The 26,422-nt window shown below is 41.5% G+C and overlaps 2 protein-coding genes across 2 annotated transcripts in view; one reads left to right on the top strand and one right to left on the bottom strand.

The window, feature by feature from the left end:
• Window positions 1–10,563, top strand: part of LOC137049264 (voltage-dependent T-type calcium channel subunit alpha-1H-like) — a 124,280-nt gene extending 113,717 nt beyond the window's left edge. Inside the window, 5 exon segments of the mRNA XM_067427765.1 lie at window positions 6,609–6,742; window positions 6,846–6,916; window positions 7,338–7,416; window positions 7,957–8,039; window positions 8,119–10,563. Of these exon segments, the coding sequence (XP_067283866.1) occupies window positions 6,609–6,742; window positions 6,846–6,916; window positions 7,338–7,416; window positions 7,957–8,039; window positions 8,119–8,595 (844 nt within the window). The 3' untranslated portion in view covers window positions 8,596–10,563.
• Window positions 5,908–26,422, bottom strand: part of LOC137047676 (voltage-dependent T-type calcium channel subunit alpha-1G-like) — a 35,256-nt gene continuing 14,741 nt past the window's right edge. Inside the window, 8 exon segments of the mRNA XM_067425502.1 lie at window positions 5,908–6,298; window positions 11,697–12,007; window positions 12,287–12,438; window positions 16,102–16,252; window positions 16,254–16,316; window positions 16,437–16,526; window positions 18,176–18,301; window positions 18,396–18,522. Coding sequence (XP_067281603.1) covers window positions 11,912–12,007; window positions 12,287–12,438; window positions 16,102–16,252; window positions 16,254–16,316; window positions 16,437–16,526; window positions 18,176–18,301; window positions 18,396–18,522 — 805 coding nt within the window. The 3' untranslated portion in view covers window positions 5,908–6,298; window positions 11,697–11,911.

Genomic DNA, 26,422 nt, shown 5'->3' with positions numbered 1-26,422 from the left:
TGCTGTGTGGTGCAGATATACAAAATGTTGAGAAAGAGAAATTGGCTCTTGCGTTGGCTTTGGAAGTTAACAGGGAGGAGAATGTCGGTTCACAACGATATGTGTGGGTACATGACATTATACTGAAAACTGACAAGCTCCAGTTGGATGATGTGCGGTTTGTGGCATATTTTAGGCTAAACAAAATATGTTTCTACCGGCACCTTCTCCATTTTTCTTGTTGTTATGAGTCGAGTCAGGTCTAAACGAGTCAGGTCTTGCTACTCGTATGCCATTTGTCAGCTGTCAAAAAGGTGCTTGACATAGGGCGTTTGTATCAGAAAAGTTGAAGTTTTGTCAACTTGAAATGACGCTCTAAGCTGCAGAAAAAGACATTGGCATTGGCAACTTTTTTGAAAACACGGTTTACTGCATAGGATTATAATTTAAAACTTCTAAAAAAGGCTTCAAGTGTGAACGCCCTAAGGGTGCTTTCAGACTTGGTGCGATTACCTGTTCTGAACTTGAATTCGATTGCTCACCCTGCCCCCGCTACAGTGTTCTCATGTTATTTGGGCCTGAACCGCGTTACAATTGCATCAGCAAATCTGTAGCTGTTTACCCCTCCTGTTGCATAGTAGCGACGACGCAAGAGAAGGCAGCAAAATGCATAACAGTACTCACCCCTCTTTTATATTTTGCCTTTTGAACTTTTGGCTTTGTTTTCAGAAGAAGAACACAGACGAACACAGTGTTATCAAATGAATCGCACATCATCAATAGCGGTTCACTTCTATGGTTTTAGTACAATTGCGTTCATATGAGCAGTGAATTGTACCGGAGTTTACATGAACCGTATTCCCTAATGACCCTTTTTATGCGGACTTGGACGGTTTGTGTGCGCACACCCCAGTTTTGAGAACAGTGTTCACATCATTGCAAATGAATTGAACTCTGATGTCAATCGCACCAAAAGTGCTAGTGTGAAAGCACCCTAAAATAACCGTATCCATATCTGCAGGTTTTTGTTTGCCAATATTCTGAATATAACTGCAATAACACCTAATCAAGTATTTCAACCCTAAATGTAATTATGTATACAGTATTATCACAAGACAACTTCACTAACCTCTCTAAACATATTGTAAAACACCTTTGTAATTAAGTGTGACAGTGTGATTAAGTCATGTTTTAATATGTGGTGTCTGATGTCATGCGTAGGGAATTGTAACGGATTCACAGAGGCAGGATTCAATTACAAGTAACTCAGTTTATTTTGACAGCTAGTGTCACAGAAGTCAAAACTCAGAACACTGAAGAAGTCCGGATAAGACGGAGCAGTGAGAGAGGCTCTGTTGGCGACACGGGCAGGCTGTGAGCAGCTGTGACTCGGGAGGTCGGTACAGGTATTCCGGGAAGGGATCCAGCGTTTCACGGAAGGGGGAAACGACAACCAACACGGAGACACAAGGGGAAACATCCAACAACGCTCTGACAAAGACAAGAGAGAAACAGAGAGACTAAATAGGGTGAAGGTGATGAGTTGCAGCTGGTGCAGGTGATCAGCCACAGGTGCGTGATGAGCCAATCCCAGGCTCCGCCCTCACCTACATTCAACACGCACCCAAGAGTGAGACAGGGAATCCATGAACCGTGACAGTACCCCTCCCCCTAGGAGCGTCCCCTGACGCTCCCAGCCGACCTTACCTGTTGATTGTAATCATCAATAAGGGAGTGATCCAGAATGTCCCTAGCAGGAACCCAACTTCTCTCCTCCGGACCGTAACCTTCCCAGTCCACCAAGTACTGGAAACCACGTCCCCTCCGTCTAGAATCCAGAATGCGATTAACCGAATAAGTTGGTTCCCCATCTACGAGTCCCGGCGGTGGGGGAACCGGGACTGGCGGATTAAGGTGGGAGTGAAAAACAGGTTTGATTTTGGATACATGGAAGGCGGGATGAATCCTCCTGTACGCCGGAGGGAGTTTGAGGCGGACTGTCACCGGACTAATGATCTTGGTGACAGTGAACGGGCCGATAAATTTGGGAGCAAGTTTATTAGATACGGAGCGGAGAGGAATGTTCTTGGTAGAAAGCCACACTTTTTGACCGACGACGTAAACGGGAGGCTTAGACCGGTGGCGATCGGCTTTAGCCTTGGTGCGCGCTCCCACCTGGAGCAGAGTCTCACGGGCTCTGGTCCATGTGCGATGACACCTCTGGATAAAGGCGTGAACAGAGGGGACCGCGACCTCGGAATCCAGACTAGGAAAAATAGGTGGCTGGTAACCTACACTACACTCAAATGGCGAAAGGCCCGTAGATGACACTGGTAACGAGTTATGAGCGTACTCAACCATAGAGAGTTGCTGGCTCCAGGATGAAGGATTCTTGGATACCAAACATCGCAACACTCTTTCCAGATCCTGATTGGCTCTCTCGGTCTGACCGTTGCTTTGGGGGTGATAACCCAAAGACAGACTAACCGTGGCTCCTAGTAATTTACAAAACTCCTGCCAAAATTTGGACACAAATTGGGAACCTCTGTCGGAGACCACGTCCATCGGGAGGCCATGTAACCGAAAGACGTGGTCTACTACAGATACCGCTGTCTCCTTGGCTGAGGGTAATTTGGGCAAGGGAATGAAATGTGCTGCCTTCGAGAATCGGTCCACGACGGTCAAAACGACCGTCTTGCCCTGGGAGGGCGGGAGGGCGGTAACAAAATCTAGAGCGATGTGGGACCAGGGTCTCGAAGGAACAGACAACGGCTGAAGTAACCCATGGGGAGGTTGGTTAGATGTCTTACCAACCGCACAGACCGAGCAAGCCAAAACAAAACTGCGAATGTCGTGAGCCATAAGTGGCCACCAAAATCGTTGCTTTATTAAACTGCAAGTGCGGTTTACCCCTGGATGACAAGCAATGTTGGAGCAGTGACCCCATTTGAGGACCTCGGATCTTAACCCCTCCGGAACGAACAAACAACTCGGTGGGCCGCCGGGCGGGGGCGTTACCCCTTCTAAGGCCACTTTGACCTTCGATTCGATCTCCCATGTGAGTGTAGAGATAACTATCTTCTCTGGCAAAATACACTCGGGAGTAACCGGGCGTTCGGAAGCATCAAAAATACGAGATAAAGAGTCGGGTTTGATGTTTTTAGACCCGGGGCGGTACGAGAGAACAAAGTCAAAACGTCCGAAAAAAAGGGCCCACCGAGCCTGCCTGGAGTTGAGTCTTTTAGCAGATCTAATATATTCAAGGTTCTTATGATCCGTCCATACAATAAAAGGTACCCCCGACCCTTCAAGCCAATGACGCCACTCCTCCAACGCTAACTTGACGGCCAACAACTCTCTGTTACCAATGTCATAATTGCGTTCGGCAGGAGAAAGACGATGGGAGTAAAACGCGCACGGGTGCATCTTGTCATCTGAGGGAGAGCGCTGTGAAAGAACCGCTCCTACCCCCACCTCTGACGCGTCGACCTCTACCACGAACTGACGTGTGGAATCAGGGGCGACTAAGATGGGAGCCGAAACAAAGCGGCTTTTAAGTTTGGCGAATACAGCCTCGGCTGTAACGGACCACCTGAACGTCGTTCGGGGAGAGGTCAAGGCAGTCAGAGGTGCGGCTAGTTGGCTGAAATTGCGAATAAAACGCCGATAGAAATTGGGGAACCCCAGAAACCTCTGTAGGGCCTTACGGGAATCTGGACTTGGCCAATCCATCACAGCCTTAACCCTGTCGGGATCCATGCGCATTCCCTCCGATGACACGATGTACCCTAAAAAAGGAACAGACTGTGCATGAAAAGCGCATTTCTCCGCCTTGACAAAAAGCCCATTCTCTAGCAACCTCTGAAGCACTCGTCTGACGTGTCGAACATGTTCCTGGAGAGACGAAGAAAAAATCAAAATGTCATCCAGGTAGACATATATGAATTGGTCGACCATGTCTCTCAACACATCATTGACGAGTGCCTGGAAAACCGCTGGGGAGTTGGAAAGGCCGAAAGGCATGACAAAATATTCAAAATGCCCTCTGGGGGTGTTAAATGCGGTTTTCCATTCATCCCCCTCCCTGATGCGAACCAAATGATAAGCGTTACGTAAGTCCAACTTCGTGAAGACGGATGCTCCCTGTAACCTCTCGAAGGCTGAAGACATCAACGGCAAAGGATAGGTATTCTTTACCGTGATGTTATTCAGCCCTCGGTAATCGATGCAAGGTCGCAGAGAACCATCCTTCTTCCCCACGAAGAAGAACCCCGCCCCCGCTGGAGAAGAGGAAGGGCGGATGAATTTGGAGGCTAGAGAATCAGAAATATATTTCTCCATGGCCTCCCTCTCTGGAATAGAAAGAGAGTATAGTTTGCCCTTAGGCGGAGACTTACCTGGGAGTAAATCTATAGCACAGTCATAGGGACGATGCGGAGGAAGAGAAGCAGCTCGGGACTTACTGAACACTTCCTTCAGGTCGAAGTACTCCGGAGGCACGTTAGACAGATTCACCGTCTCACTCTGAAAAACAGAACGAGAAACAGACGAACAAGCAGACACCAAACAAGACTCATAACATTTATCACTCCACGCAGACACAGAGTTTTGTCCCCAGTCAACCCTTGGATTGTGTAACTCCAGCCAAGGGTGACCGAGGACAATGGGAGCCAAAGGGGAGTCCAGGATGAAAAATGAAATGCGTTCAGTGTGGTTGCCGGAAGTGATCAGTGTAAGTGGTTCAGTGGTGAATGAAATGTCAGGGAGAACTTGTCCGTTGAGTGCGTTGACAGAAATGGTGTTTTTGAGTGCAATGGTGGGTATGTTGAGTTTATGAGCAAGGGCAGAGTCAATGAAGTTACCTTCCGCTCCTGAGTCGAGGAGGGCGAGGCTGGAATAATCCTGAGCTGCCCACAGCAATCTCACCGGGAGGAGAGTGGAGGATGAGGTCTTTTCCACGGAGATCCCGTCCGACAGTAGCCCTCCTTTTACCGCCGGGCGTGGTCTTTTACCGGGCAGGAGTCTAGCAGGTGTCCGTTCCCGCCGCAGTACAGACAAAGACCACGGGATCTCCGTCTCGCCTTCTCCTCCCGGGAGAGCCGAGCTCGACCCACCTGCATGGGCTCCGGGTCGAAGGTGTAGCTGACCGCATCCATAGCGCTGGCCTGAGGGCATTCGACACTCCCATGCTGAGGCTCCATCCTGGACCTCAGCCTACTCAGACGAGCGTCCACCCTCAACGCAAGGTCAATGAGACCGTCAATCTTCTCCGGAAGGTCGATGGTGAATATCTCCTTCTGGATGCGGTCAGCCAGCCCATGCAGGAACATGTCCCACTGTGCCTCCTCGTTCCACTTGCACTCGGCGGCCAGGGTGCGGAACTCGATGGAATAATCCGAGACCGAGCGGTTACCTTGGCGGAGCTCTGCGAGTTGACGTGCCGCTTCTCTTCTGGTCACCGCTCGGTCAAACACCCTTCTCATCTCTGCCGCCAGCGTCTGGAACGAGGAGCAGCAAGGATGTTGATTCTCCCACACCGCCGTTCCCCAAAGTGCGGCTCGTCCGGAGAGCAGGGTGAGGACGAATGCCACCTTGGATCTTTCGGTGTTGAAAGTCTGCGGTTGAAGAGCGTAAAACAAGGAACACTTGGTAAGGAAGGCTCTGTAATAATTGCTCTCACCGGCATAACTCTCAGGGGTAGGCAGACGTGGTTCCGGTTGCCGCAATGCAGATGGTGTGTGGGGAATCGGCGGTGGGTCGGGCACAGTGGGACCGACGAGTTGTTGCATCTGTTGGGTCAGCTCGGCCACCCGTGCCACCAAGGTGTGTACCGCCTGTCCTGTGGCAGTTAAGTTCGCCTCCTGCTGGTCCAGTCTCTCGTTGCTGCTGGTCAGTAGGGCGTTGATACTCGCTGAATCCATGGTTGGTCAGAGCGTTCTGTAACGGATTCACAGAGGCAGGATTCAATTGCAAGTAACTCAGTTTATTTTGACAGATAGTGTCACAGAAGTCAAAACTCAGAACACTGAAGAAGTCCGGATAAGACGGAGCAGTGAGAGAGGCTCTGTTGGCGACACGGGCAGGCTGTGAGCAGCTGTGACTCGGGAGGTCGGTACAGGTATTCCGGGAAGGGATCCAGCGTTTCACGGAAGGGGGAAACGACAACCAACACGGAGACACAAGGGGAAACATCCAACAACGCTCTGACAAAGACAAGAGAGAAACAGAGAGACTAAATAGGGTGAAGGTGATGAGTTGCAGCTGGTGCAGGTGATCAGCCACAGGTGCGTGATGAGCCAATCCCAGGCTCCGCCCTCACCTACATTCAACACGCACCCAAGAGTGAGACAGGGAATCCATGAACCGTGACAGGAATGTGATGAATCATTTGTTTCAGTTAAATGAAACATGCTAAATTAAAAGGAGTCATGATCCCTGTTATTTGTAATTAATCCCACATTAGCACTTGTACAGGTGCAATCACTCGTATGTTGTTGTATTTGCAATATGCTTATGAATCTGTACGGTTTGTTTGCTCAGCTTGCTTAATGTTCAGACAGCGATTAGATAAATGACACTTGTTGCTGGATGTCGTATTTTAACTGTATGATGTTTTAATGTGTTGGCAGATGGAACCAGCTGGATCTAGCCATAGTCTTGCTCTCTATCATGGGCATCACACTGGAGGAGATCAAGATGAATGCAGCGCTGCCAATCAACCCCACCATCATCCGCATTATGAGGGTGCTAAGGATAGCTAGAGGTACTGCAGTCTTTTAGCTTCGTATTTTTTTCACAAACCATACAAAATGTATTTGTATGGTCTGTTATAAACGGATGTGTTTTTCAGCGCTTTTGCCCAACAGTATTGAAGCTTTTGAAGATGGCTACAGGCATGAGAGCCCTGTTGGACACAATAAAGCAAGCTTTACCACAGGTACCTAATTTTGTGGGGTTTTATATTCATTCATTGTTAATTCATCATTTATTAATCTATTAATTAATCAAAATATTTTTTATTTTATTTTAAAATATGTATTTTATTATACATTTATATTCTATTGATTTATTTATATGTAAATATGTTTATCATTATATTGTCTTATATATATATAGTTTATATCAGAGACAGAATATTTTTACTATATAAAGTATGCTGTTGTCGTGTTGTGTGTATGTGATTTTGTTTTAGAAAGATGTATAGGTACTGCACAATTGCATTTGTTTGGCTTCTTGTGTAGATGTAAAACATAAGGGAGGACAGAGATAAGTTGGAGATAAAGTATCTCTAACACAATTCTACTCCCCATGATTGATTGTTTAATAACATACTGTGATAATGCACTTCCTCTCTTTAGGTGGGAGATCTGGGCTTGCTGTTTATTCTCTTCTACTTTATTTATGCGGCACTTGGCGTGGAGCTTTTTGGAAAACTAGGTCAGTGCTGCAACCCTGCCCACTGTTCAAACTGAGCTCTGACACTCTTATTTTTAGGTCAGAAATACTTCAATTTGGCCCCCATGGGAATGTTTATCTCAGTTTTAGGGCTCTAAATTAGCTCTCCTTAAACTACAGTACTGTCATAATGGAAGAAGCTGAATTAGCGCTGATCTTTAGAGTTTGCTTCTGCAATGGTAGCATTTTTGTGAGATAGCGTCTAGGCTCAAAGAGAAATTCCTATGCTACTTATATCCCTGCGAGAGGCCTCTGGGACACAAATGACAGGATTATTCTTTCTCTTAAAGGGCAAGCACTCTAATTACTTTCATTAGCCTTCAACATTAAAATCAATGCTAATTATTGTGTCAAACATGTCTGGGGGCGTGTCTGCTGCTCATTTGCTTCTTTAATGATAATACAGAGGACCCTGTCAGGTTACCTTCATTTTTAGCAACACATTCAGTGATGATGCTTTTTGTGAGATGTTTAAAAATGTTTGACTCTTGTTATACTATGTCTACCAATATTTGTATCTAGAATGCTCTGACCGCTATCCATGTGAAGGACTTTTAACATTATTCATTGTGTTGACGGGGGATAACTGGAGTGGCATAATGAAGGTACTACAGTGCAGTAGAGGTTTTCAACGGGTTTCACCTTCAGGTGCAGGTTTGTCATTAACATGTTGCATATGTACAGGACACTCTGCGAGATTGCCCTTCATCTGAGGAATGCTTCGCTTATCTGCCTGTGATCTCCCCCATCTACTTTGTCACCTTTGTGCTGATGGCTCAGTTTGTGTTGGTTAATGTGCTGGTGGCCGTAATGATGAAACACCTGGAGGAGAGCAATAAGGAGGCTAAAGATGCAGAAATGGACGCTGAGATTGAGATGGAGATGATAAGGGATCGGCGTCTCAGCAACGTCTCAGCAGGGAGTTCTTCAGGGCCTGAAGAAGATGCGGAAATGGACGCTGTGATTGAGATGGAGATGATAAGGGATCGGCGTCTCAGCAACGTCTCAGCTGGGAGTTCTTCAGGGCCTGAAGAAGATGCGGAAATGGACGCTGTGATTGAGATGGAGATGATAAGGGATCGGCGTCTCAGCAACGTCTCAGCAGGGAGTTCTTCAGGGCCTGAAAAAGATGCGGAAATGGACGTATGTAGAGGTGGGTAGTAATGAATTACGTTTACTTCGTTAAAGTATATTTTCAGTCTCTTAATAGGGGATCATCATATTTTGGCATCAAAAAGTTTGAACCCCTTGAATTGGTCATAGTATACAAAACTTGTCCAATTTGTTTTAGTTTGTTTAGTTTAGTTTTGCACTTACTGTGCACCATTAACTCTATAAGGAGCCGCCTGAGCTGCAGGCAACAGAATTGCATTCGTGTTTTATTGGGTGCTGAGTTGTCACAATACAAAGAAAATATGCTGAGGCGATGTGGACAGTGAGAAGTGGGGCTCTACGGGGAAGCCAGGAACCATTTGTTACCTCTCATGGGCTGCTCTGGCAAGGAGTATATTTGCTTTGTCAACTGCGGTGAGCTGGTGAATAAACCTGGCAAGCTTGGCTCTAGAAGTTTGTGAGTTTATGTGTGAGGGCAAAAGCCGAGTAATACATTTCTCTTACACAGGATGAGGGGTGCAAAGGAGGGGATGCCAGTGACAGCTACATGTTTCACCCTGTGAGGTCAGCCACCGGAAGAAGTGGAGACCTGCCAAGGGTATCGATATAAAGACTTAATAAATATTGACTTAACCCCTTAGCATTCCTGTCAATTTTGCCTAAAAGGAATTGCATGCTGTGCTAGAACCATATGGAGGATATGCATGGATTTGGTCTCTTTTAAAAGGTGACACTCTGAGGTTTGTTCCTAAACTGTCAAAATCACTAAGTCTTACTGGTATTGAGTAATATAATTTTGAACTCACTGAAAAATGTAAAAAAAATATTCTGCCTACTTTTTTTTTTGTAAGATGCCTGCAGATAACTATAGCTGGTAGCTATTAGCTGGAAAACACAATGGGATCACAGTCTGAAGCCTTACCAAACCCAATTTCAAATTTGATATCAATACCTCATAAAATGAGTGTTTTACATTTGTTTATCTAAATGCAGTGCCGTTTCTAGGCATAGGCAAACTAGGCAGTCGCCTAGGGCGCCAACAAGATGTTTTAGTTATTTCATATTTATTTTATTATTAATATTTCGTAATTTTGCTATTTCGAGGCATTATGTTTAGTTGCGATTATTAGAGTGAAATCGCCATGGTGATAGTGGCTCTGCTGTAATGAAATGAGATCATGTAGAGGGCGGCAGGGAACGTCGTCATCCGTGCTTTAGTTTCATCATCATGAAGAGGTCAAAGCCATCAGGGGCTCAGTATCGTAAAAAGCAAAAAGAGGAAATATAAAAGAGAAAGCGAAATATACAGGTATGTTAGCCTTCTTATTGGTTACTTGTTCTCTACTAAGCTGGTCGCTCTATCATAACGCTGAGCAAAACATTACACTTAATATTAGTACTGGACGGACCACACGCCATGCTCATTTTAGGTGCAGAACATTATAGCAGTTCATTTGAATAAAAAAACATTACATCAGAGATAGCTGTTTAGTGTAAATTAATCAAGTAATACTGTCATAACCATAGGCGTCACTAGGCCCTTTTTTAATGAACTTATGCCTCCCCTCAGCCCCCCCTAAAAAAATATGTGATTAACCTTTAAAACATTGCAAAAAGCGAACAAAAAGCGAAGCTTCGGCTACGGCTTCGTCCCGTCTTTTAGTCTTTGTGTCACTGTGTTCTTCAATCCGCAGCGGCGCCGAGTGACATGGTTTTCAAGCTATTGTTATCTAATTTTTTGGCCTTCAGAACATCTTAAAATACACATAATAGATCATAGAAATCAACATTTTCTCAGGGGAGCATGACCCCGAACCCCCCTAACATTTGTGATCTCATTGATAATAAACCTGGCTACATATGGCCATGAAATAATGAAGTCAGATTTACTAAAGAAATCTTGGGGGGGTGCAAGATATGAATCTTGCCTAGGGTGCCAGAAAGGCTAGAAACAGCCCTATATATATATATATATACACCGCGACAAACTCAGGGTGAGATACAGTAAAAGGCTTATCACGGTATGAGAACTGTTAAGAATACTGACATCTAGTGGCCAGACCCAATACTACGCACAATGGTTACTTGGAAAAATCACATACAGGATCACACCTCTCATGTTACATAAAAAAATATATATATTAGGGCCGGGACTCGATTAAAAAAATTAATCTAATTAATTAGAGGCTTTGTAATTAATTAATCGAAATTAATCGCATTTTAATCGCATATAAATATTTGACCTGAGAACAATGAGAAGTAATTTTTCACATGTATTTTTAGTATACCATTGAATGATGACTGAATACATAAGCTTAATCAAAAAAATATTGTTTATTTATTTCAGTCCAGCAGACCAGCGCAATGTTTGCCATTAAGTTTAGCAAAAGCATATTTGTGATATTTGAGGCTCGATGTGCTGCGGTGATACGCAGATTCCTTGTTGTATAGCTTGCACACAACCATGCTCTTGACGACGCTTCCATTCTTTCGTTTTTTAAAAACAAAATTTCCCATCCACGGGGCCAAGCAAAGCGGTCTCATCAGCTTCTTCGTTCATGTTCACTCATGCCCTGCGTCTCAATCAGCTCCCTAGTTCCCTAGTCAAGGCACTGATCAAGACATAAGTCAATGGGCTGACTCCCTGATCAGTGCCCTGACTACTGAACTAGGGAGCTGATTGAGACGCACCCATGTTGTTGTCGTGACTCCGGAGCGCTAGTTGGTGTTCCAGTATAATCGGTCCGTCGAAACTGATTTATTGAAAAACGTTCCGCGGTGCAAAAATAAATGCGGTTAAATTTTTAATTTTTTTTGCGTAATTAATTAACGCGTTAAAGTCACGTAATTAATTAATCTTAATTAACGCGTTAAAGTCCCGGCCCTTATATATATATATTTTTATTTTTATTTTTATTATTATTATTTTTATGTAACATGAGAGGTGTGATCCTGTATGTGATTTTTCCAAGTAACCATTGTGTGTAGTATTGGGTCTGGCCACTAGATGTCAAGTATTGTCAACAGTTGTCTCATACCGTGATAAGCCTTTCACTATATCTCAACGTGAGTTTGTCGCGGTGGGCAACGGGCTCATTGCTTGGCTGTTCTTCACTCACTCACCAACACCGGATTAGAGATCATCTTACCGAGTTTTGTCGGCAGGGAGGAGTCGCGTCTGCTAACCCACACACGGACATGTCGACTTCATAAACACCTTCACTGATCATTTAGGACTAATAAAGACAAAAGGACGGAGGAGTTCCACCGTGGCAATGACGGAGCCGCAGACAAACGCCTGGCATTAATCTCGACCAAAGCAAGGAGAGATACATCTCGTAACCGACTGGCGTTGGGAGCAACCTTAAGCACGGAGTCTTGGATATCGGAATGTTTCAGCTCTAAAGGTAAGGACAACGGTAAAGGCATAGTTGCAGTATTTCAATGCCTCTTCAAGGTACTGTGGGAGATAGGAGCAAAGATTTCATCAGTTTTAATGTAGTATAATAAAGTAGCATATTGACACTTAAACCACATTTAATAATGCACAAATATACATTTTATATAAATTGCAGGTGTCATTTATTTTAAAGATGAGCACAAACACTTTCCAAGCAAAATATTTGACAAAAATAAGTTTGCCACTTTAGGTCCCAAATGATTAAATGCAACTTTATGCAACGGTTAAGATATGCAACATTAGATAAAACAAATAATCAAGATGTGAACCCAGACTCACCAGGGGCTGATTGAAATGCTCAACAGACATAGTGATCACGTTGATGCCGATGATGCAGGTGATGAAGAGATCCAGGTAGTGGTTGGTACACAGTGTGTGGATGTAGAGCCAGGCTGGAGAGTAATCTGTATAGTACGGTCTCTCCTGGGCCTCTGTTGATACAGACAGCACAGAACAGTTATTGCAGGGTAAATACAGATAAACCAAATCAATGATGCAAAAGGCACTGGGTGTGAGGGGACGACTGCTGCAGAGAGGACCAGAACTTTATCTTGCCATCACTGTGCTCTCCGTTTACAGTCCTCTCATGCAGCACTTGTGCCTTCATGGATTTCAAGCATGCTGCTTTGGTGAACATGCCGTTGTAAATATGGCAGTGTGTGGGAGAACATATGAAAGGACTAGCACCGGTGACTGGGTCATATTGAGTGTTTACCAAGGAGAGCTCAGAGGTGACTGTTTATCGATTAGTAGTACTGTGTGTGATATATTGGACATGACAGCAACCGTAAAATTGATTTGAGTTTGAATCCATCTTTCTGAGTCTGCCATAAAAGCATGTTTAAAGGTAAATACCATATACCAAGAGAGAAGCCTTTTGAGCTACTGAATATCTGAGTTAAACATGCAGGTAGAGCATAACATTAACATGAAACATCTCTCCCTAGCAGATAACACACTCATGGCCACCTTAAAAGTCTTTTATAGTTGCACACAGAAACAGCTTGTCTTTGAATATGATGGGATAATGGCAATCTGTGAATGTCTTCCACATTTTCAGCTCTGAATTTGGAGATCTGCTGAATTCTGCAGAATATAAAATGAGTTAAGCTGAACGTACTAGTCTTTTAATGATAGTTAAATGCTTTATTAGCAAATTATCCAAAATATTTCGTAAATGAGCGCAAGAGTGGTATATTTTCATCTTGAGGCAATCCACTGAGCTTTCTGTGGGAGCAGATTCCATGCGAGGCTGGATAATGGACAGATCTACAGATGTTATTTGGATATGTTGTATATAGGGATGTTTCTTCAACTTATTTGTGTCCCAAATGTGACAACCTTAACAAATAATACTGAGTATATAATTAACATTTAGGTATATCTCACTTATGAGCATCATATTTTCCAATTAAAATGGTCAAATTATGCAAAAGTGTAATTTAATTGTATTTAGGATGCATTCAATGCTAGCCATTTAATTAGCCTAAACAAAGTTAAATGAAATTTGCCATTTTAATTAAAATATGTTATTTACATTACAGTTTAAAACTGAATACATAACTTGAGATATGGTAAGGATTTTCAATACTTGATTAAAAAAAGCATAATATGACAAATGTGTTCTACAAGAAGTGTTCTTTTGTTCCACATGGCCAAAGTTGAAGAAACACCATGTATTCAAATATTTGCCGCCTTTTCTTTCCTACTCTTTCCAACACTCTGTGTTGTGAGGACTGTTTTATGAGATGTCCTTTAATCTATCCCAGATGAATGCATTGAGGGGCTCTTTGAATAGATCCAGGGAAATAAAACTCAACTGCTATGGACTCAGCTATAAGTACTATAAGTCAAACTCACATACACGATTAATCCCCTGACTGCAGAAAAGGCTAGAGAAGCCAAGTGTGACAAAAATAGATACAAATGTCAGTTGCTAAAGATCATTTATCAGGAAGCTTTATCCTGGCGGGTATGGTGCTTAAACAAAGAAAGCACTTCTTCACATGTATCTGTTTAGTCACGTAAAATCATGGCCTGCATTCTCAGAGTCCTGCAGAAGTGAACCAGACAGCCCTAATAGTGCCTTCAGTGTGCCAAACTGATTAAGACAGACAGCCAGACCATAGCCAACTAACCATTTCTGATCTCTCGACTGTTTACATATGTCTGAGTTCAGTGCACACATCCCCCCACCCCATGTCAATCTGTCTGATATACACTACTGTTTAAAGGTTTGGGGTCAGTAGTAGAAGAAATACTTTTATTCATCAAGGATGCACTAAACTGAATAAAAGTGACAGTTCAAAGGAATTTGTAACATTATAAAAGTTTTACTTTCTATTCATCAAATAATCCTGAATTTTCTTTCATGGTTTCCACAAAAATATGTTTCAACATTGATAACAATCAGTAATGTTTCTTTATAATGATTTCTGAAGGATCATGTGACAATGAAGAAGGAATACATTATATTTTCCAACAGAAAGTGTAATAGTATTTCCCAGTATTACCACTTCTAATCAAATAAATGTAGCCTTGGTGAGCATAAAAGACTTCTTTTCAAAAACATCAAATCTTACCGACCCCAAACCGTTTTAAACAGTGTACACTTGGGGGCCATTCAAACAGGATGCACTCTTGGTCTAAGTTCACATAGAGACTGACATCTTTGGCCATTGTGTTACATGTTGTGCTATGATTCTATTGTATTAAAAGCAATTTTTCAAGTTTCAAATGTGCAATCTTTGAAAACTGATTTTGCATGCACAAATGTGCAAATGGCTTCTTGCTCACTTTGCGCTGCCTGTTCTCAGTAAGTTTGGTTTACTGAGGTGTGATGACTCTACACACTCAAGATTGGTATTACAATCTTGAATTGCTCTGATGGTACACTGTAAAAATTTTGTGTTGGTTTTTGTTGGTTTAACTTAAAGCTACACTGTGTGATATTTCCCCCCATCTAGCGGTGTAAAGGTATATGACCATCCAGTGAATATTAGTTTCTGTTCCTCTCAATTCCGATTTCGTTTTAACTCCTACGGTGGCCAATTTAGTCCAAGATTAACATGGCTTCCAGTTCGACCTCGTTCATGACTGCCATCGAGTGTTAAAATGTGGAAATGCGAAGCTTGAATTTACGGGTATGTCCCTCTTTGGCTAATGTACTTTAAAGATGGAGGAGCAACATGGCGACCGGCATTCGAACCCCTCACCCGTATGTATTTTCAATGGCATATTATAAACTTACGAGAATACTTTATTATTTGAAAGAAGTAAATATACTTTAATGAGCACATATATTTTTGAAAGAACTAAGTGTTTTTAGCAAAGAATAAACTTCAAAAGTTACACAGTGTAGCTTTAAAAAAGTAAGTAACCTGGTTGCCTTTAAATGTTGAGTTTATTCAAATAAAAAATTTGAGTTGATAAAATGAAGGAAATGTGTTTAATAAATAGAAACTCATAATATTATTGTATCTGAACCACATAAAAAATGTGATAAATCATGAAAATAGCACTATTTGGCATGTTTCACTGCGTCATCAGAAATGAAACACACAATTACCCAATATGCTTACAACATCTTTTAATAATATTTTAATAAAGGTTATCAAATCTCAAAAAAATTTCACTGTATTAACTCAAAATTTTAATTTCAATGAACTCAAAATTTTAAGGCAACCAGGTAACTTTTTCTAAATAATTTTTTACAGTGTAGGAAAATGAACACGTTAAATAAACAGTCCTAATTAGTTCTGGTTTGGTCTTCTATTTAAACTAAAATGGTCTTCTATTAACCGACCACACACTATATTATCATAGCAGGATACGATCTTGACGCTGACCCCATATGCACTGTGCAAACGTCCTCTGTTGGCTTGTCATGCAGGCGTTGCGGGAATCTCATGCAGGAGTATGCTGCAGTCCATCGCAATCCAAGGCTGACTTTAGATTGGTGCCAAAATGTGCACGTTTTTTTTATTTAATTTTATTTACTCAGCCTTATGACTGCTTCTGCCTTTAAAAAAATGATCTAGCTTTCTCTCTCAGGCTCTGGAAGCAGGCAGTGCTCAGAAAAATAGACTACCGACCAGACCCGCAATTCTCCTTACTCCTGCGCTTTTTCTCCAGCAGTTTCTGCCTCTTCTCCTCACGCAGACGTGCCTCCTCTTCCTCCTGGTCCTGACGACACTTGTGGAAGTTCTCCACCACAACTCCCACAAACATGTTCAGCACAAAAAAAGCTGACGAGCAGCAGGAAAGAGATGAAGTAGAGGAGCATCCAGGGGTTGTGATTTCGTTGAGGCTGCAGGAGTGAAGGGCGGGAAGATGGAGGACACATCCATCATATGACAAATTAGAAACGTCATGTGAATTTATAAATACTGAAACAGCACCAGCTAAAATGAGCAAAGCAGATCCAAACCTGCTGGTCCACCCCGACAGCATCCAACCCATCATACATTATATTGACCCATCCATCCTTACAGGAGAGGATGAACAGTGACACGAGAGCCTGTGGAAGAGAGACAGTAACCAGAAAAATCTTTATTTGTTCATAGTGACAGTCTCAGGATCATTTCAAACAAATTACGTTTCTATAATATTAAATAAACGTTTTCTGACTGGAGGTCCTATAAAAACAAAAAGGCAATATGACCTCACTTTTTCACTCAGCCAGTTGCTTTCCCTGTTGAAAAAACAGCATATGCTGGTTAGGTATGTTTTGAAGCATGACAGCTGAAACCAGCTCAAACAGGCTGCCATACTTCAAAACATAAGAAGAGTTAATATGCAAAAAAAGGATAAATAGTATGTATAAAAAAAAAAAACTGTTATTCTCCACTTATTACACGGCTCTGTGAAATACTTGATTCTGATTGGTCAATCGCTCATTCCAGCGGTACGTTATTTCCAGATAACAACCGCTCATACAGGTTCTACGAGTTATCTTGACCGGTACTATTTCTATGCTTAACGCTGGCACCATCTTGTGGCTGTTAAAAACTTAAACAGCCATGGCTACAATGGAAGACTTCAAGGTGGGGTTCCTTTATAACGTTTTAAATATGGATCTTTTTCTTACACAAACACATCAATTTGAATCAGAAGGCTCTATTAACCCATCAGAGCCGTGTGGAGCACGTTATTTGACGGACAGCTGCATTTTTTTTTGTTGCATTTTTCAGCTACAACTACTGCTTGGATTAACGTTAGCCTGGACTTTTTTAAATATAACTCCGATTGTATTTGTCTGAAAGAAGAATGTCACCTATAATGACTTGAGGGTGAGTAAATCATAGGCTTGGTTTCATTTTTGGGTGAACTAACCCTTTCAGCATTCATTTTCAACATTTAGCAGCAATAGATAAAGGCTTGAAGCAGGTTGGAACTGTTTTTCTTCGCGGAAGCTTTGCGTAACAGCTAAGAAAATATTTAATCTCAAGAAAATATTTTTTATTTGAGACTAGTAGCCGTGTAATAAGTGGGATAATGTACACCCAGCCGGTTGTTATCGCAGAATAAACCCCTTCAGAGTGATGCAAGATCCTGATCACTCTGTCTGGGTTTATTCTGCGATAACAACCGGCTGGGTGTACATTATCCCTTACATATATAGCACGTTCTGACCCCTAAACGCGTTTTGTAACAAAATCCAGTATTGTCCACAATCAAGGCATGGCAAGTTCACGTTCTACAGCAGAAACCGACAAGCACCCTTGTTTTTTGTGAACACAACTTGTTAAGTCTGTCAATCAGTGAATCAGCGTGCAGTATTCCACTCAGTTACAGGCTGTGCTTGCTGAAAGAAGTTTCGTCTGAGTTTCTTCAAAGATGACTAAAAGTGATCGAGGATGGATCATTTTGACGAACTCAACGAAGATATCTTCTTTGGGGCGTAAAAGGAACATAAAAGCTGAAACTTTTTTCATGGAACCTTGCTAAAGCAGCTTGTTTTATATATATATATATATATATTTAGATATATATATAGGTTAGTTGTTATTACTTAATCAAAACAACCCAATGGGAATTATTTAAGAAAATAGTTCTGTTTTTGCAAATGGTCTCTTCCCTAACCAGCATATCCATTTTTTCCCCCAATAGAGTTATTATGCTTCAGTATGTCAAACCAATGAATAATGTGTAGTGAATAACAATTACCTGTCCCAAGTCATCGAAGTTGTACTTTCTTCGAGTCCATTTGTATCCTGCATCATCACAATCAACCTTATTAGTGATGTTTTTGGTGTCGAAACCTTCGCAACGGAAAAATTTTCCTTTGAAGAGCTGTGATAGATAATATCAATACTGTTATCAAAAAAACAAACAAACTCATATTTCTGTTGAAAAGCACGTAGTGTGTTGCAACTGAAGCAATTACCTGAACTCCAAGAATGCCAAAGAATATAAAGAAGGCGCAGCAGATCAGAACAATGTTCCCAATGGGCTTCAGGGATCTTTTTAGTGTTTCCACCACCAGCTTCAGTCCAGGAGCACGATTAATCACTCTATTTAAGTGAAAAGTAAAGATACAACCTATTTCAACCTGTTTGGATTGCAGTAACATTTTTGTAATGGTACAATAGACTGGGTGACCTTTAAGATCAATAAACCACCGCTTGGTCTTACCTCTAAAATAAATTGAAATAGACTTAAGGCCTTTGCACACTGAATCTGAAATTCGCATGCAAAATTTACGCACGTCAAAAAATAAATTTGACCTCACGTTATGTCAATCACGCTTGCACACTGGCTCCGAAAGTTTCGTCAAAAAAAATTCAGAACAGGTTCGATTTTACATCCGTAAAAACGCATTTTGAGAGACATTTTGACAACTCAGAGCCACCACACATATTATTCTAGCAAAAATACCACAAATTTTATTATATCACAGCTATAATTATAGCACAGTCTCTGTAAAGCTGTGTGTGTGTGTGTGTGTGTGTGTGTGTGTGTGTGTGGAGGGGGTCTCTCACCTTGTCTCTTGTTTTTTTTATAATTTAACCCTTTCATATCATAGGCTATCACAAATATATATCACTTTATTGTGAAAAATAAGTAAAAACCAAATCATATATTATATCTTTAATTAAATACTGGTCTTCTGAACTTACAAAATTTTGAGCTGCAAAAAATACATTTGCACATAATTAAAAATTATATCCTATTATAACCTATTATATCCTAATACTTTTAATTGTTTTCTATAACATGGGCTTTAAACAAGGTCATGCACTGTGTTTGCAAAGATCACGTATGACACCTCTTCAAACTAATTATTTATTGATAGAATTCAAATGGATAAAAAAGATTACATTTCACATGATTTTTTAAAAGTGGCTGTTTATAATAAACTAACATAAATTATATGCACACATATTACTCTTACCTAACACTGATATTAAAATAATTGTTGCGGTTTGTGTGATTTGAAATAAAAACAAGCATGCTTTTTGCTGCATAAGCCTGGTGAACAAACAGAAGCTACGGTAGGTCAAAAACACATAAAGAGAAGTGTAAAATAAAATTAAAATAAAATGTAAGTGATCTCATATACCCCTTTTCCACCAAGGCAGAATCAGAGCCTAGTTTCAAATCGGGTCTTTGTGTTTCCACAGCCAAAGCACCAGCTCCGAGCCAGGAAAAGTGTTCTTCAGTAGCACCAAAACATTGCTGGGCTACAAGTAAGAACCGCTTACGTCAGGCGCTGGGGGCGGGGTCAGCAAGATGAACACAAACTTTCTGCTCGTTTATAATCATCGTCTATACAAATTACTGCAAACTGCATGAATGTGTTGGATTCGCTGTGTTTTGATGCCGATGATTTACGATGTCGAATCAATAGTAACGCAACGTTCGGCATTGTTGATGGAAGGCTCGTTCGAGATGCATTTGCGCTGTGACATCGCCGTATGACATCAAAGTAACAACAAGAGCAAATGACTCCTTATGCTTTTGAATCGCTCGCGAAGTATTTGGATATCATATGCGGGTTGGTCTGCGCAGCGTTGATGCATTAGATAGAACATGCCTGGAAATTATGTGTGTGTGTGAGTGTTTCCCGCTGTTTCACTGCCAGTATAGTCTTGCAACGAGTCGGGTGCCCGCGGGCATAAAAGTGGCTAAAACGGGTGGATTGTGACATTTATAAAATACACGGGCGGGGGTGCGTGCGAGTAGAAGCGCAGATGAAAAATATGTGTAATATTTTTCTGTGCTGTGGCGAGGTGGAAGGAGCGAGCGAGACTGGGGCGTGATGGTGAATGAGCGTCACCTGTGAGCCACACCGGTCTCAAATCTTCTCATGAAGGAGCTCGGCGGCATATAAGGACGAGATATCACCAGACCTGGATTTTACGTGCGTGGCAGATGTCCGTGAGGGTCCGCATTACTTTCGCTTTGTTTGGTTAAGTCTTTTAAATGTTCGCTGGTTCTGGAAAAACCATCCGGTCATCCTTCTTCAACCCCCAAACATACTGTATTACAATTTCTATGTCCAATTTACCATTACACACACACGCAACAACGATATGCCATTTGATCCATCACGTCACCACCACTGCGACTTTTGTTGATGCCTCTCGTAGCCCAGATGGAGCGAGCGTTGCAGGATTAGCAATGGATGAAGTAAAAAGAAAGTTGATGAGTGGAGTATTTAAAATTGTTGACAGCGAGTCTATAAAGGCACTTTAGCCTGTTTCTATAGCCCATTCATGACGCTGTTGTGATGTTGAGAGAGGTGCAAGATAAAAAAATAAAAATAAAGCATTTTCATTGGAATGATTTTAGCGTGTGTGATTTATTGCGGGCACGGATCGGGTAACGGGCAAATATTAACGGGTCTGGGATGGACCCGTGCAGGACTCTGGTATGACATAAAACCTGGGGGCTGTTCCATAAAAGCCGCTTAGAAAAGCGGGGATTCAAGTCCAAAACCTGACTTGAATGAGCCAAGCTAAACATCCGCGCTTAAATTGGCTCCATAACAGTAAGCTGAGGATCATGTGATCTTACTAATTTGAGTCAGGTTTAAATAGTCTAGATAATTGCGCGTGCACGCCATTGTTTAAAAGTCCTGAAAAGTCAAGCATGGGTCAATCGATTTACTGTGGGCTACCATGGCAACAAAAGGGAAAGATAGAGCAGCGATGTTCACGGCAACGGAACAGCGCTTGCTATTGGAAACATGAAGAATTTAAAGATGCCATCACCAAAAAAGGCAATACAGCGGCAATAAATAAAGCAAGAGAGAAAGGTTGGCAGGAAATTACTGACCGTCTCAATGCGTAAGTAGCAGTGCAAAGTATTTAAAATACTTTATCAACCTTGAATATGTGTCACAATACATTGCAAAGTTTGTGTGTGAATAACAGTAACGTTAATTGCTTTCACGCAGCAGCAACTAAAGTGAAGGAAAAAGAACCTGGCAGATCTGGGGATCATCTAAAATGATATCACATAGTATAAGGAGTGAGTATATAAAAGGTGTGTGTTTTATTATAATTATTCCTTCCTGGCTAACTGATTTCCTTTTTCCTTAGGCATTGTAAGTCTAAGTACATCATAGCAGTAATGTCCCGTAGAGGTACTTGTGCTACTGTAATGGTGCATTTTGGTAACAAAAAATATATATTTTTTCTATCAAGATTCTGTATGCTTTATGGATCCACCAGACATTATGTTGCCTGTGAGTATGAGACCTTTTAAATCAGTTATGTAAGCTAATGAGTTTAATCAGTGGTCACAGGGACAAGGCTCATCAGTTGAGGAGGGTGAGGAGACTGTGTCTGTATGTTCAAGGAGGCCTGAGGTAGTCACAGCTTCCATGCGATACTGTATTGAATATTAAAAAGTGTACTTGTGTGATAAAATGATCATAATGCGTTCAGGATGCTGAGACTGTTCTAGAGCCTTCTCAGTCTGGGACCACATGTGACAAAGTGAGTATTAAGAAATGAAAACAATGTGACAAGCGTATTCAATGAAATAACTTAAATCTATGTTGCTACAGAACCCAGAAAACATAAAAGGAGTGTATAAACGCTACCTCCTTAAACAAATAGAAGCGACTGATATGGACATCCAGTATAAAAAACTGAAAATGAGGAAGTTGGAGCTGGAAATTCAACAGCTACAGAAAAATGCAAGTAGAGCTACCATTTTTAAAAAAGGAAAAAAAAAAAAAACATGACCTTTTTGATCACTTTCCACAACATTTATTTGTATGTTTTCACCCCTAACAGGCAGATTCACTCTGAATAAAGACAAATCACATTAACTGCTTTGACTTCTGTGTGTGTTTGTTCAACTAAGGAGAAAGTTTAGGGGCCATTGGAAAATTAAAGGCTACACATGGTTTAGACCATATTAAGCAAAATAATTATTTGCATATGCGTCTCGTATAAGTTTCGTTTTCTTCCAATACTGCTTCATTGCCCCAGTCTTCCTCTTCAACAATCCTTGGTTGCCTCTCTCTCCTCATACAAGCAATGTTATGGAGCACTACACAAGCAACTACAATGTCACATGCCCTAGGTGGAGTCACTCTGAGGTGCTTCAGGCACTGAAACCTTGACTTTATCAGCCCAAATGCCATCTCTTGTGTGTGCATGTGCAATGTTGTAGTGGTGCTGTGCCTCTGTCTGGGGCTCCTGATAGGGAGTCAAGAGGTAAGGCAGGCATGGGTATCCCTTGTCTCCTAGCAAAACTCCTGAGAATTCTCCTGCATAGACAGAAGGAATATATAGATATATAATAGTTTTTTTTCTTTTTTTTCTTTTTTTAAAGACTAGCATACCTCTTGCTAGTTGCTGGTAGAGAGATGAGGCTCTAAAGATTCTGGAGTCATGCACAGAGCCTGGCCATTTGGCCTCTACATTTGTGATGATGCAATCTGCATCACTAATCATCTAAAAGAAATTAAACCTGTAGGTCACTACATTTTAATTGCAATGAACTAAACACTGGTGCCCAACTTAGTACAGAACACTCAGTGCTAGAGCATAGCCTTCAATATCATCTCAGTGGGACCGTACCTGTACATTGATGCTGTGTACTGATTTCCTATTCACAAAGTCATTAAAAGCCAATGGGTCTGACCTGTCTCTGAAAGCTCTGTCTCTTTGAAATGCCCTCCGCAAGACTATAGCTCCCTCATCCACCACCTCATCTATGAAAGGACACGCCATGGTTAAGTTTGGAAACGAGTTCAGCTCCCTATTTATATACTTTTAAATAATTAATTACCAATTAAACACACAAGTTTTAAACATTTCTTAGTGTATTTATACCTTATAATTTCTTAAATTTATTAGTAAAGTACATTTCCTTATTTATTTATTCATTTAATTCATTTTTATTTTTATTAATAGTGGTTAAGTAAAATAAAATGACATTGAAATACCAGCCGGTGTCATGAATGGTATGCTCGTTAAGCCTGAACTCAGACATAAGCCCTATTCGGACTGGATTAGTTTAACATGGGGACGTGGGGGTAAAGTCATTATAACCAGAGGTTCTCTGTGATTTTAGTCCCGTCCGAATGTGCCATCTCGGTAATCATTACTGTAATCAATGTCAGTAAAGATTACCGAGACTTTTACCTTCTGGAAAAAGGTCTGGAAAAATGAAAAATGTATGGTAAAATTCCATCATTTCCTGTTTATAAGTTAAAAAAGCGCATTTTGTGAACTTGGAGGCGCTTGAAGCATTCGGTTGCGTTGTAGGTGGTAGGACAACTCTGTGGCAAACGTCCAGTATTTTCCGCATACCATTTAAAGCAAAAAGAAGATCAAAAGCACTTATTAGAGGCACAACACATTTTAGCTCTAGGAAAGTGTCTATTACCAACACAATCCAATCAGAATCGTTAGACTGGACCTAACTGTTTATTAAAACACACATATATATTGGAGACGGCATTCAGACTGGCGCTCAGGTTGTGTGTTTGCTCACGTGATAACGGTAACGTCATACGCACATGACGTCTAGGAGGTGCGTAAAGCGAGTTACTCCTCCCACTTCTGCTAGTTTTACTGAGATATCTTATCCCGTGCGAATTGGCCATTAATATTACAGACGTCCTGAGGTAAAATGACTTTACCCCCATGTCCCCATGTTAATCTAATCCCGTCCGAATAGGGCTTTAGCCTGACAGTTAGCCTGCCCCGGACCAGGTTAATTTGGCAGCATAAGTTGTCAGGGAAACTGAGTTTTAACTTTTTTAAGTTTGAAATAAGCCTGGCTTATACTCTAATCTTGGTTTATGGAACAGCCCCCAGGTGTTGTCAGCTCCTTGTTGATAATAACTAAATCATCAGAAAGTGAGCATCTGATTTTGTGTTCTTGTTTAACACAATAGTCATTTGTTTATAGTCTCTATAATCTTGTGACTCTGCAGTATTGGCACCAATAGCTTTATCCTGAAGGATTATAAAGTACATGCACCCAACGTTTTGAGAAAATATTATAAACACATAATATAAACACACAGACATCAAGATTTGGCCTATGATTCACAACGGTGACAAAAAAAAGCTTCATGCTGCAATGCATGATGGGTGGCTTCATAGTATAAAACTGATGCTTGATTTGATTGTCACCGTTGTTGTGAATCATGGGCCAAATCTTGATGTCTGTGTGTGACCATGTGAAATATTTTCTCAAAACATTGGGTGCACATACTTTTTTTCTCATCCTTCAGGATAGGTGGCCATTTTATTGCTATTGGTGCCAATACTTCAGATTCACACAATTATAGAGGCTATTAGCAAATCACTATTGTGCCAAACAAGAACTCAAAAAACAACATCAGATGATTTAGTTTCTGATGATTTAGTTTCTGATGATTTAGTTATCATCAACAAGGAGCTGATGTCACTTTAGCTTTGCTTTCTCAGCCACAACTATTGTGTTTCACACACACAGTTACAGCAGCCTAAGAAACCCTAACACACGTACAGGGACCAAGAGCACAACTAAAGCAAACGCTTCCCTCCACAATGGTGACTTCAAATGAACCATAAATCCTCAACATCTAAACCTCTGTTAATTCTCAGTAAGAGCTTCTGTAGACGTCTGACTCTCACAGAAATAGTCAAAGTGTGTCTTATATCTGTGATTAAGGGCAGCACAGTGTCTCAGTGGGAAACTCTGGCTCCTCACAGCAAGAAGATCCTGGATTAATTGAAGCTGCTGCTACTGATCTAGACGAGCTCACAGAATACTGTGACATTATATATCAGTTTCTGTGAGGATATGTGCATTCTTACCTGAACTCATTTAACATAAAACAATGAAAAACCATGGTTCACAGCAAAATTCATACAGCTTCATCGGGCCAAAGGATGAAGGCAGCGGGTGGGACAGGGTTTTGCATAATCACGCCAAAAACACACTGGCAAAGGAGATCAGGGAGAAACTACACTGAAAGCTAAAAAAAAATGTTTCAGCCAACGACCCTGCGTCAGTGTGGAAAGGCCTGAAAGACATCACCAATTACAAGACACTATCCTCCAGCACTGTGTTGAATCAACAACTGGCTGAGGACCTGAATGAGTTTTATTACAGAAAAACCGGGTCTCACACCCCACTAGGGCTGGGCGATAAAACGATAACGATAATTATCACGATATAATTTTCCTCGATAAAACGATAACAACAGGTCGATAAATTCTCGATATACGCGCTATGCGTAATGCTGCGCATGCTTATTGCAGACCGGGCTTCTGGGTGCTGCACGTGGTAATGTTTACAGTCTGTGGCTGACAAGCTTGGAGGATCGGAGTTAAGTGGAGCGATTAAAAAAGAGCAATAGTGAAGAAAATGCAGCGCTCACGACCAGCTCGGAGGACACAGATATCGTTGACAAGTTAGTTCCCTCAACTTCAGTGGTTTGGAGATATTTTAGCGATCCCATCCGACATAAAACAGAGCGACGTGCGTGGGCTGCTTATCATAGATTCACGTTCACCACACGGAATTTAATTATTAAACTGTCGTGTTTCTTCAAAGTTCTTCCATATAACATTGAGCCCAACACAGCGGTGAATCTACATTAACTACATTCACACACCGGCTTATTATCTTTTTAGTTGTAGTAGGTGACTTACAACAAGCTAACGTTACCAAACTATAATCACTAAAACATCGGACTTGTACATCGCTATCATAATTGTTTGTCTTTGGTGGTGTATTCATGACTCCGCATCGCCTGTATCAAAAGAGAAATAATGTCATCTGCTGTTTAAAATTAATAAAAAAGACTAGACAGCCCTTACTGGAGATCCACAAATACTGAACTTTTCTCTCTCCCGACCAGCCCACTGTCGGTGAGGTGTGTTTGTGTGTCGGTGAGATGCACGGTGGACCAATCCACTGTGAGGCAAGAGAAGGGGCCTCAAAATGTTT

Source organism: Pseudorasbora parva, chromosome 2, assembly GCF_024679245.1.
Source record: "Pseudorasbora parva isolate DD20220531a chromosome 2, ASM2467924v1, whole genome shotgun sequence".
Lineage (NCBI taxonomy): Eukaryota > Metazoa > Chordata > Actinopteri > Cypriniformes > Gobionidae > Pseudorasbora > Pseudorasbora parva.
Note: the sequence above shows the minus strand (reverse complement) of the source record. Positions and strands in the feature narration are given on the sequence as shown.